This window comes from Syngnathus scovelli, chromosome 18, assembly GCF_024217435.2.
Source record: "Syngnathus scovelli strain Florida chromosome 18, RoL_Ssco_1.2, whole genome shotgun sequence".
Lineage (NCBI taxonomy): Eukaryota > Metazoa > Chordata > Actinopteri > Syngnathiformes > Syngnathidae > Syngnathus > Syngnathus scovelli.
Window position 1 is genome coordinate 5,773,037 of NC_090864.1, and position 11,826 is coordinate 5,784,862.

General features: G+C 49.2%; 3 protein-coding genes across 5 annotated transcripts; 2 read left to right on the forward strand and 1 right to left on the reverse strand.

The window, feature by feature from the left end:
* Window positions 1–40: 40 nt before the first annotated feature.
* rmc1 (regulator of MON1-CCZ1) lies at window positions 41–4,056 on the reverse strand. The gene is made up of 21 exons (XM_049748590.2): window positions 3,751–4,056; window positions 3,504–3,580; window positions 3,320–3,404; window positions 3,167–3,223; window positions 3,011–3,097; window positions 2,800–2,940; window positions 2,603–2,706; window positions 2,439–2,528; window positions 2,242–2,347; window positions 2,067–2,175; window positions 1,948–1,992; window positions 1,826–1,879; window positions 1,631–1,759; window positions 1,445–1,551; window positions 1,253–1,372; window positions 1,105–1,182; window positions 929–1,033; window positions 762–830; window positions 614–701; window positions 373–510; window positions 41–243 (listed from the first exon to the last, which is right to left on the reverse strand). Exons 1-21 carry the CDS (start codon window positions 3,847–3,849, stop codon window positions 164–166), a joined length of 1,968 nt encoding a protein of 655 aa, XP_049604547.1. The 5' UTR covers window positions 3,850–4,056; the 3' UTR covers window positions 41–163.
* Window positions 4,057–4,140: 84 nt separating this feature from the next.
* On the forward strand, window positions 4,141–7,204 carry eci2 (enoyl-CoA delta isomerase 2). Its single transcript, XM_049748591.2, has 11 exons — window positions 4,141–4,277; window positions 4,571–4,632; window positions 4,709–4,812; window positions 4,882–4,980; window positions 5,148–5,339; window positions 5,472–5,541; window positions 5,642–5,744; window positions 5,851–5,971; window positions 6,042–6,131; window positions 6,208–6,351; window positions 6,430–7,204. The coding sequence occupies exons 1-11, from the start codon at window positions 4,237–4,239 to the stop codon at window positions 6,583–6,585; spliced, it is 1,182 nt and encodes a 393-aa protein (XP_049604548.1). The 5' UTR covers window positions 4,141–4,236; the 3' UTR covers window positions 6,586–7,204.
* A 102-nt stretch (window positions 7,205–7,306) lies between these two features.
* Window positions 7,307–11,662, forward strand: xylb (xylulokinase homolog (H. influenzae)). 3 transcript variants are annotated; one of them, XM_049749379.2, is made up of 19 exons: window positions 7,307–7,597; window positions 7,754–7,836; window positions 8,162–8,231; window positions 8,305–8,385; window positions 8,462–8,548; window positions 8,671–8,799; window positions 8,866–8,931; window positions 9,002–9,074; window positions 9,403–9,521; window positions 9,591–9,672; window positions 9,753–9,793; window positions 9,948–10,063; window positions 10,147–10,262; window positions 10,343–10,416; window positions 10,481–10,577; window positions 10,646–10,704; window positions 10,777–10,864; window positions 11,097–11,191; window positions 11,328–11,662. In XM_049749379.2, exons 1-19 carry the CDS (start codon window positions 7,541–7,543, stop codon window positions 11,394–11,396), a joined length of 1,602 nt encoding a protein of 533 aa, XP_049605336.1. In that variant the 5' UTR covers window positions 7,307–7,540; the 3' UTR covers window positions 11,397–11,662. The 3 variants fall into 3 exon arrangements, with proteins under 3 accessions (XP_049605336.1, XP_068504877.1, XP_049605337.1); XM_068648776.1 differs by lacking the exon at window positions 7,754–7,836; XM_049749380.2 differs by lacking the exon at window positions 7,754–7,836 and having other exon boundaries at window positions 8,305–8,380; window positions 9,002–9,048.
* The last annotated feature ends 164 nt before the right edge of the window (window positions 11,663–11,826 follow it).

Consider the following 11,826-nt stretch of genomic DNA (forward strand, 5'->3'; position numbering starts at 1 on the left):
CTATATTTGCATATCAGAAGAAGTAGATTCCATTTTGACAGATTGTTTACATTGATATTTTATTTCATGTGAAGAATTGTTAACATTGATATTTTATTTCATGTGACCGATTGCTTACATTGATATTTCATTTCATACGAAGGATTATTTACATTGATGGCAGTCAGGCGGTGGCCGCCTTCATCAACGCCTGCTCCCCAAACACTTGCGTGAAGTGAAGCACGTGCTCCTCGCAATGCTCGCCTGCAGGTACACACACATTGAACACTGGCAGGAAATGATGCAACCTCACTTAAGTGGGCCTTTATAGCAGCGACGACTAGACAGGCGGCAAAATCATTTCTGATATATGGGCTATGTGTGTGCACTGACCGGGGTTGAATGCCGGGTTTCCCCTGAGGCGCTGATTCCTCTGCTGGAATGACCTGAAGACGGTGAAGAACAACATGTCGTCTCCTGTCTGACGAGCGGCGTCCAGAAACTTTCGGGCGGACATGTTGTCGTGAGCGCCTGCCACATACACAGTAATTATTCAACCTTCGAGTGACCTCTTGTGATCAAGTCCGGGCCATTGAGCAAATATGATTTCAAGGGCAGGAAGCTGTTAACGTACCAACGCTGCGGATGAATCTGAGAGCGCCCAGAACCTGCTGTTTGGACAGCAGAACCTCCACAATCTCATCATTGGCCGTCGATAGACGCTGTACACAAACGGAGCGTGTCATGTGAAGATGATGATGGGGGGGGTTGCGGAGGAGTACCTTCAACATGTCGAGGGATAGCTGATGAGCGGGCGGGTAGGTGCTCTCCAAGGACAGAAGCAAACACGCCTGAAAGAAGTCAAGTGACGGTAGACAAGTGACATGCTAACGGCTACGCCAGCTTACAAAACCGGACGGGCGTCCTCGCGTTTCCATGCGTGACTCACCAGCGGTTTGGAGTCGGTGAGGACGTGATACTGCAGGAACTGGTGTAACATATAGAAGAGGTTGTGCTGCACCAGCGTCTTGATGACCAACTCGTACAAGTAATGCTGGCGTGACAACAAAGTCAGTCAATCCCTGGCTGGAGTCACGCGTGTGCGCTCACCTGACCATCACCGACCTGCACGGCGATCTGGAAGTGGTTGAGCGAGCGAATGTACTCCATCAACACGGCGATGGTCAACTTATGGGAGGCGCCCTGGACGTACACACCCAAAATGGCTCAACCTTGGCACCAAAGACGGCGGAAAACATTTTGCCATCTGTACCTTCCTCTCAGTGAAGGTCGACAGGACGTGCGTGTACATGTCCGATTGGTCGATGACCGCCTGACTTCTGACTGGTCGCTTGTGAACAATTCCGCCGCGTGTGGGTCCTGCCTCCACGGCCTGCAAAGGCGCACGCGAATCAGTTGACTCCTCCCCCTTTGGTGACACAACACCCATCACTCCCTCGCTCACCGCACTGTAGCTTTGCTCCGCCTCCAAGAACTCCTTGTACACTTGATTGAGTTTGTCGAAGACGCTCGCCACCACGGGGAGACTTGCTCGCTGATCACTATCCACCACTACACGCGCATGTTAGCATTGGCACATTAGCAGCAAACCGCTAGCATGCAGCAGAACGAGCGAGACCGCCAGACGTACGTTGAGAGCAGACGGACAGGATGACCATTTTGCAGTCGCTGCGGCGCAACAGGAAGTCCATCAGCTTACTTTTGTCCTGGAGCATGTTGACTGTTGGACTTAACTTGACGCGGAGATACCACAGGTAACCTGTCAATCAACCGATCCATCCTCAATCAGTGTGTGTGTGCTGGCACGTGCACGCGTTTAGCAGACCTTCACTGGCACTGATGATGATATCAGGCTGGAAAACACTCCATGAAGACGAGTCTGTGCGGCGGTCAAGTCTGACAACAAACCGGCACATGCGCACACGCATACATCCATCGGAAGGATACACAACTGACACGGGACAGGAAGTTGTGACGGAACCACTGCTGGACCTTCAAACAACACAGGTGAAATATCGTCAATTATGACAATTGTTATGAACGTGGGCGTGTGTGCCTGCGTGTACCTGAAAGCGGGACGCGACAAGGCTGTATGGAACGAGCAGGAAGCACAGGCCGATGCGTGCTGACGGCGCCGTCGGACTCCTTCAACTTGATGTCGAACATCAGTGACGTCTGAAACGTGTGCGCAGGTGATTGCGTTATTTGGGAATTTTGCCCGACGCGAACTCGCGCACCCACCTGAGAGCTCTGATGATGGACCACCACCAGGTTATCCACAATGTTGAGAGCAAATTTTCCAGTTGTGTCCAATTTTAACACGTGTGTCTTCTTGCACACACCCTCCCTGTGCACACATCTTCACATTTAACACTGCAAGAGGTGTGTGTGTGTGTGTGTGTGTGTGTGTGTGCGTGTGTGTGTGCGTGTGTGATCACCTTGGTAAGTGGTAGAGCACCACCTCAGCGCTGGGACTGTTGGCGCTCCTGGAGTGATGCTTCAGGTACATCACGTACAACTGACCATAACTAAAACCCGCACACACACACACACACAAGATTATTGTGTCTTATTGGCAAACGCACACAGAGAAGCCACTTACATGGTCGCCATGGCAACATCTCTCTCAGACAGGCTGAGTTTGGCTGGTTTTGGGACAACAGGCAACTCGATCTCAAATTTGGACATCTTGGACACACTCCCACCCTTATTTACACACACACAAATAGACATTTAAATGCAGCGCCAAGGAGTGCGTTCGCAAGCAGACACGCGCCGTTTGTTGTCGTGCGTTCTGACCCGAAAGGCGAAGGGCTGCAGGACGTTGGCCTGCACAGTGGTGGACAGCAGCATAACGGCGGTGTCAGGGCAGTACTGGTACCAGTTGACGTTGAGGCTGTGACTCTTGAGCAGTTTGACGGTGCGTTTGTCGGGAAACACCTGAACGTGACACGCCGTCTGTGGGTGGGGCCGGGCCCTGACAGGTGCGCGACGACGGTGGCGGAGCTACCTGGTAGAACTCAATGCCCTGGTCGCTGACAAAGACAATCTCGTTCCAGCTGGTCCAGCAGAAGCCCAGAAGGTTTGCGTTCTTCATCTGAAGCCGCATGACATACATGTCAGAGAGGCTGGCCGGGCGATCAGTAGCTTGGTGTGAGCAGCTCACCTTGCACTCATGCGTGAACTCCGTGTGCGGGTAGTCGGGGATAAAATTGATGAAGTCCTGAAAGACAGGCCATTCATTTCCCCGGAATCGGCGGATTGAGAAAATTGTCAGTGCGTTGTACGCACAAACAGGGAACTGATCCCAAAAACTCACCACGGACTTTGACGTTCTTTGCACAGCCAGGATTTTGTTCCCAATGGAGAATTTGATGCACTTGACTTCTCCTTTGTCCTCCATCCTGCACACAACTCAAATGTAAAGGTTGTTCTCCTCGACGTCATCATAACAACGAAAAAAAAGAAACATTTGCCAGTTTGTCCCAGTGCACATGACGCACCTGAAGGCAACCGAACTCTTGTCGTCCGGACCTTTGACGACCACACCCGTGGCGCCCCCTGAACGAACCGCGAACACCTGAAGGCAGCACGAAACCTCCATCAGCATACTTTTGGGGGCAACCAACTCAAGCACAACATAGATCCGGAAAACACATTGTTCTTTTGTTTTGTGCTTTTGTTTCCGCCAGCCGGCTGTCAGCTGACTCGGCTAGCCGCCACGCTAAAGTTAAGTTAATGGAAGCTGACCTGTTTGTTGGCTTCATCGAAGAAAACATTGTTGACGCTCGAAGCGTTTTCAAAGTGGACAAGATTGTCACAAAGTTCCAAGTAGTGCTCGTCGCTCATCCTCTCAAAACATTGGATCGATCTTTTTTCCCCCTTTTTTTAAAGACACCAAAACAAAACACCAGACCCGGAAGTAAATTACTCCCGTGCACAGTTTCGCAATAAAGGCTTGGATTCGTTCTTCAAATCAAAATTGGACTCGAGGAAATCAGTTGGTGTCCAAATTCACGTAGCCTTCAACAACCAGTCCTCAAATCTGGCCTAGTTTCAATGGAAACTATGAGTTAAGGCTATGAAAATGTCACCTTCGCAGCCTTCATTTGTACTTAAATAAAGTGACGTGACCCGGAAGTAATTGACTTCTTTTTTTATCGTGTGTCAACCTTGTTTGTCCTGTCGTTCCGCTTCCCTCCGCTTGCACTTGTTTTCTCCTCTCGCAGCCTCTAAATGACTTTCTCTGCGCAAATAAGCTTGATATTTACTCGTCGGTGAGTTTGTCTGACACTTTTGTCTTCTGTGGAAATCTCAGCCGAGAGCGAAGTTAAATGTACGCAAACGTCACTAAAACGCCAATTAAACAAAAGCAAACTCTACGTTTCAAATAAAGAAGGAAAATAATATATTCTAGTAGAGTATTTGGCAAGAGAAAGAAGCGTGTCGAGTTCAGTGTGACTTTTGTACTGTGTGTTACGCAATGTGTCCTGGGCTGGAAAGCGACAATACAGAAACTCAAAATCCGAACTTGTGTTGTTCATATGTTGTGTTTGCTCGCGGTGGTCAGGTTGTGGCGTTTGTCCAGCGTTCCCACCGCAAGCTTCCACTTCACCAAGACGTCCATGATGGGTGAGGTACCGTTTTAAGCTTCAACCAACCAAAGTTCTGCCTTAGCATGTGCTCGCACTTGGATGCTCGCCTTCAGGTGTGACCCAGGAAGACTTTGAGAAGGCCAAGAGCAAACTTTCCTCGTTGAAGAAAGATCCTGGAAATGATGTCAAGCTCAAGATCTATGCTCTCTTCAAACAGGTCAGCACAGCCATGTTCTTTTCTGCTTGACATTGAGTATTTATGGTGTGTTTGTGGTTCACGTTACAGGCAACACACGGTCCCTGTGACACCCCCAAACCGGGAATGTTGGACTTCATCAACAAGGCCAAGTGGGACTCGTGGAAGTCTTTGGGATCCATCACGCAGGTCCACACGCTCGCTGGCCTTTCACTTATTTAACTTTGTGGCAGACCACTCGTGGTGTGCAGCATGACCTGTCGTGTTATATGACCACATGATGTGTCATATAATAGGAAGCATGACGTTGAACAAAATAGAGGAGTTTTTGTGATTTGTGATAATATGATTGACAGGAGTCGGCCCGGCAGGAGTACTGCGACCTGATTGGCTCCCTGGTGGCGGCAGAAGGTGGAAGCGCCGCCCAAGCTCCTGCCCAGTCAGCCACCAACGGGCGCACGTACGACTCCCTGTTGGTCAGTACGCAAGATGACATCACCACCATCACGCTCAACCGGCCCGCCAAGAAGAACGCCATCACCACTCAGGTGACCTCAACGCATCCTCACAAACATCCTCGTTTGCGACCTGACTTTGGTTGGCCATTATACATTGGTAGAATGATTGAAAGGTCACACTTAGCATGTTGCTAGTTAGCTGACATGCAGCGTTTGTTACAGATGTATGAGGAGATCATTGAAGCTCTGCAGCAAGCAGCCCAAGACAGTTCGGTGATCACGGTATTTACCGGTAACATTCTCTCTCCCACGCACATACAAAAGTAGGTTGTCGGTGGCAACACACACATTGTCTGACTGGGTGGTGTGTGCATTTGGGTGTGCTTTGCCAGGCGCGGGGGACTTCTACTGCAGTGGCAATGACCTGAGCAACTTCACCAAGATTCCTGAGGGAGGATTGGAGCAGATGGCCAAAGCTGGCGGGGAGCTGCTCAGGTGATCGCTCACACATATCAGTCCGTCCATCCATCCATCGCTCGGCGTGGCCTCGAAGAGTAACATTGTCCGAGTTGACTCGCTCACCTCTGACCCCTGCCGACAGGAAATACGTGAAGGCGTTCATCGACTTCCCCAAGCCGCTGGTAGCGGTGGTGAACGGACCGGCTGTGGGAATCTCTGTCACTGTCATGGGAATGTTTGACCTGGTCTACGCTACGGAGAGTGTACGTGTGCACGCACACAACAAACTGATATTGATTCAAAATCACTCATGAAATCATTTTTAATATTTAGGCCACCTTCCACACGCCTTTCAGCCAACTGGGTCAGAGTCCAGAAGGCTGCTCGTCTTACACCTTTCCTCGCATCATGGGCAACAGCAAGGTCCCTGCACATAGAGCACACGCGCACACGTACACACGTGATTGACGGGCATGCACGTGCATGTGCGTGCGCACAGGCCAACGAGATGCTGCTGTTTAACAAGAAGCTGACGGCGTTCCAAGCGTGCCAACTGGGTCTGGTCACAGAAGTCTTTCCTGACAGCAGCTTCCACACGGAAGTTTGGAGCCGACTGAAGAACTACGCCAAGCTACCTCCAAATGTAAACGCACACACAGTGAACTTTTCCCCAGCAGCCCTTGTCGTAACGTTGGCTTTGTTGATGTGTGTCTCCTGTTAGTCTCTAGCGCTTTCCAAGCAGCTGATTCGCTCTATGGAGAAAGAGCGCCTCCACGCCGTCAATGACGCCGAGGTGGAGCGCCTGACAGAGCGATGGACGTCAGACGAGTGCTTCAACGCCGTCATGAGCTTCTTTCAGGCCAAATCTAAGCTCTGAACCACCGCAGCAAGCGTCGCCGTGGCTATGTCTGAGCCACCATAGAAAACTTCACCGTGGCGACTTGCAGCGGACATTCCGTTTACGTGAAGAATCAAGTGCCTGGCCTAAATTGCACATGTGCTTGTCACTCAACTCTGTCATGTGTGTCCAGTTGTTTGTAGTGGGAAAAAAAAGTTGTTGAAGTGATAAATGTTTATCCTTTCTTTGACATGTACAGTCAGCGGGTGTTGTTAGTGAAGTGTAATTTGGAATTCCCTCTATTTCTGTAGGTGGCCTTAGAATGTCCACCTGGCATCAGTGATACGATTCTATTCTATATTTGCTGGTCAGGGAGACTTCAGTTTCAGCAATGTATGCAATCCTATAATAAGGTAAAGTGGCTGTTGTCGTCCATCACCAACAGCGTTGGTCAAGATCTCCTTTTTAGGACTAAAGTAAACTAGTAGATTGAAAACCGCAGCTGGTACACAAAGCCATGACATCAGCTCCTTGCCAGGTATAAAAGATATGGGCCTGACAGGGGTTGGGGGGCTTTTTACATCCATGCCTTGGGGCCACTCAACTTTTTGGAAAGACTTCACTCTGACATCGGTTGAATAAACTCTTTTCCCAATCAGCCGTGTGTCCCTGAAGTGTTCATTTGTCTGGAACTAGCCACCGACCACCGAGTGTTTTTTGGAGACCAGCGAAGCAACAAAAACCATATACCACATTAGCATTAGCTAATATTATTGGCATCATTTTTATTATCGTCATTATTATCATCACTATTTTATTACCATTATTAGATTGTCTTATTAGTCAGTTAAGACTAGTATTGTTCCCGACAAGAGATGAGCCAACCAGTAATGTTGAGCGTCGTCTAGTTGCTAAGCAACGAGTCGTCCAATTACAAAGCGCACCCCCTCCTACATTTAAATAATGGCACCGCCTTCTCGCACGTCAACGCAAGATGGCGGCCGTGCAACACACTGAAGCATACCTTGGCTTCGACTTCAGTACTCAGCAGGTAACAAAAACAAACACGTCACTAAACTTCTAACTTTCTTAGCCTTTTGAAACGTTTAGGAGAATCTTTTTAAATTAAAACTTTTGTCACACTTGTCATAGTTATTTATTAACGCATATTTGTCCCAAATGACAACTTGTCAACTTGTTTGTGAAGTTGAAGGTTGTCGCCGTCGATCACAAGCTGAATGTCATCCATCAGAACCAAGTGCACTTTGACTCTCAGCTACCCGAGTTCAGGTTTTAACTCCACTACTACTTTATTCACTCATGTAAATACACTCTGCTGTAAATTACGTGGTGCTAGTTGCTCAGTTGTCAATTTGGGCTGTCTTCTAATGTAGTTTAATGTAGAATGACTTGTCCTACTAGTTGTACAAGTTCAGTGGCGTTTCCTCGTTTGGACATTCTGCCAATTTTCTTGTTCACATGCGTTTATTGAGTCAGAACTTAGATACAAGTTGACATTTGTTTTAAAGTTAGCTCCAAGTTGACATAAGGTTATGTTTTCAGTTCCTTCTATTGGATGAATACGTACTCAAATAACATTGATTTTGGGCTGCAGGACGGAGGGGGGCGTCCATGTGGGTGCAGACGGCCTGACGGTGACATCGCCCGCTCTAATGTGGGTCAAGGTATGAGTGCATCGAGACACCCATGTGACCCTTCAAGCGTGTGCGCTGAATAATATTCTGGAGTGATCTTCAGGCTCTGGACCTCCTATTGGAGCAGATGCAGGAAGCGGGCTTCGACTTCTCCAGGGTGCGAGCGTTGTCAGGCAGTGGTCAGGTGATCTTTTGACCTTTACACACGTGGCTGTCAATCAAAATGCATTGTGGTTAGTGATCCGCTATCATCATCTCAGCAACACGGCAGCGTATACTGGAAAAAGGGAGCAGCGACGACCCTCCAGCAGCTCCACCACCAGCGCAGCCTCAGCCATCAGCTCAAAGTACGTATGTCTGTGCCGATCGATGTTTATTTTGAATCAAATTTGCGTGCCAATGAGTGGATGTGCTCCCGCCCCCAACCTCCCATGTTTACGCTCACCTCATGTGCCTTGTTGCGTTTCAGGACTGTTTCTCAGTGCACGACTCTCCCGTGTGGATGGACTCAAGCAGCGGACTGCAGTGTGAGCGCCTGGAGAATGCAGCAGGGGGTGCTGTCAAGCTGGCAGACATCACGGGCTCCAGAGCCTATGAGGTGATCCTCACACTCACACATCTGAGGGCAAATTACATGCTGACTATTTTTTTTGTGTTTGGGCAGCGTTTCACAGGAAGTCAGATTGCCAAAATGCGCGACGAACGACCGCGAGAGTTCCAAGATACCGAGGTCAGCTGCTGACCTTGCCGCATCCGCCTCAGATGTGGCCTTATTGATGTTGGTGTGACCCCTGTTTCAGAGGATCTCATTGGTCAGCAGCTTTGCGGCGTCGCTCTTCCTCGGCAGGTACGCTGCCATCGACTACAGTGACGGTAGGCCACCAGACAACACTTCACCAATGATATCATTAGCTGGGTAGGGCAATATGGAAATTAAAATAAAAGTGACTTTTTCTTTCTCAATAAAACTGATTCGAACCATTTCCCCTCTGCTTCATTTATAGAAAAAGCTATCGACAATGAAATTATTCAAAACATCTATGATTGCATTTCTCAGACTTTGTAATCTCCAACAAAGTTTGAAACCTTTTCCAAATCAACTGGATTGACTAGCTAAAATTGGCAACGCAAACCTGGAGCTTTGTAATTGTGTCTTCCTTTGCTGACCGAAGCGATGATGTCATCACATTCTTCCTTGAAGGTTCAGGAATGAATCTTCTGGACATCCGTAGCAAAAAGTGGAACGAGGCCTTGCTGGAGGCCGTGTGTCCCGGTCTGGACGTTCTGCTGGGGAAGCCGATGCCCTCCGCGTCCGTGCTAGTGAGACGATGATCTGAGCGGCTAGCCCCGCCGAGCCGCTTGTGACCTTTAGCCCTGTGTGACCTTCAGGGTGCCGTGTCATCCTACTGGGTGCGCAGGTTTGGCTTCTCGGACACGTGCGCCGTGGTCGCCTTCACTGGTGACAACCCAGGTGACCCTGCCAACGGGGACGTCGGCCCGCCAGTTATGATGATTGATGCTGACGGTGACAGCTGTTTCTCTTTTTCTCAGCATCTTTGGCGGGGATGAGACTCCAGCAGGGAGACCTGGCTGTAAGTGTCTGCATCCACGTGTACCTGATCTGGCCCCTTTGCGTTGAGGGGCCAAGTTCTCCACAATATTTTTGCGCCTACTCTTGCAACTCTTACCAGCAATCAGGACTTTGACTTCCTACTATTCCTTTCTTTATGTGTGGACGTGTTGCAGGTGAGTCTGGGTACCAGCGACACAGTGTTCGTGTGGCTCCAGCACGCCCGTCCTGCTCTCGAAGGTCACGTGTTCATCAATCCTGTCGACTGGCGACATTTCATGGGCTTGCTGTGGTGGGATTTTTTTGTCTCTTGCATTTTGGGGTGATGGTGAAATGACCAACACCAACACGCATGTGCGCATGTACGTTCCTCAGTTTCAAGAACGGATCTTTGACTCGAGAGCGACTGAGGAACCGCTGCGCTGATTCATCATGGGAACGCTTCTCTACTGCTTTGAGGCAAACGCCTCTTGGAAACAACGGTTACATTGGTATACTTTTACAATTTTTCATTGCCCCTATCCTTCCTTCCTTGCTTCTTTTCTTCCTTCTTCTGACATCATGTTTCTAGGCCTTTATTTTGACGTCATGGAGATCACCCCTCGTGCGGTGGGAGTTCATCTCTTTGACGCAGAAGACAACAAGGTGGTCCAAGTATAGTGCGTGTGTGTGTGTGTACGAGTGTGACAATACTTGTATTGCCCTGCAGGTATCATCAGTGAGCGCTGAGGCGGAGGTGCGGGCCCTGGTGGAGGGTCAGTTCCTTTCACGGCGGCTCCACGCCGAGCGTCTGGGATACTCCATCAGTAAGAGCAACATCAAGCAGATGTACGCACACACACAAACTCACAGACACTAACCTCGTCTGGTTCAGTTCCAGGAAGTCGAATTTTGGCAACGGGCGGAGCGTCGTGTAACAAAGAGATTCTGCAGGTGAGTCTATAAGCTGACACGCTGTCATGTGAATGCTTTCTTATTATTTGTGTATTGGTTTATGTGCATCAGGTGTTGTGCGACGTGTTTAACGCTCCAGTTTACACCATGGACGTGTCCAACTCTGCTTGCCTCGGCTCTGCTTACAGAGCTCTGCACGGTATGCTAGTGCTAGCTTGCCATGGCTAGCCTTTTATACACCTTTTGATACTGACAAAAGTGGTAAAATGTCATCATTCTTCATCTGAAAGCAAGGTACACTTTTTGAAAGGATACTAGATGAGGGAGGAAAGCCATTTGGGGCAAAAAACAATTATGGAAGTGCTCATGATGATGATGATGATGATGATGATGATAGTGGCATTCTTACTAATTGGTCGATGTCCTCTCAGGTGTGCTTGACCAATCAGACGTGTCCTTCTTTGACGTGACGAAAGAAGCTCCTGAAGCACGACTTGCCACTACGCCACAGCTTCATGCACACCAGGTATACACACACACACACACACACACACACACACACACACACACACACACACACACACACACAAGTTGTGATGAGAGAGGCTGTATTGTTTTCCTTCAAGATGGCAGCCATGTGTCACTTTCTGTACGTCTGTCAGGTGTACAACGAGATGCTGCAACGTTATGGCCGCTTGGAGAAGAAAGTCCTGCAGGAGCTCCGCTCCTAAACCGCTCACTCAAATCTGATTGGCCAGCGTCAGCCTCAACCCAAGTTAGTTTTCAATGAGGATGCACGCATTGTGACAAATGTGCACAACACATCCCTTCACGATGGAACATTTGTTGGAAATTAATGAAAACATTCCTGCCATTGACTTCCTGTGTGTGTGTGTGTGTGTGTGTGTGTGTGTGTGTGTGTGTGTGTGTGTGTGTGTGTGTGTGTGTGTGTGTGTGTGTGTGTGTGTGTGTGTGTGTGTGTGTGTGTGTGTGTGTGTGTGTGTGTGTGTGTGTGTGTGTGTGTGTGTGTGTGTGTGTGTGTGCGTGCGTGCGTGCGTGCGTGCGTGCGTGCGTGCGTGCGTGCATGTGTGTGTGCGCGTGTGCGCGTGCGCGTGAGTGTGCGTGTGTGCATTATAGCAGTATGTAAAAGCATGAGGAGGC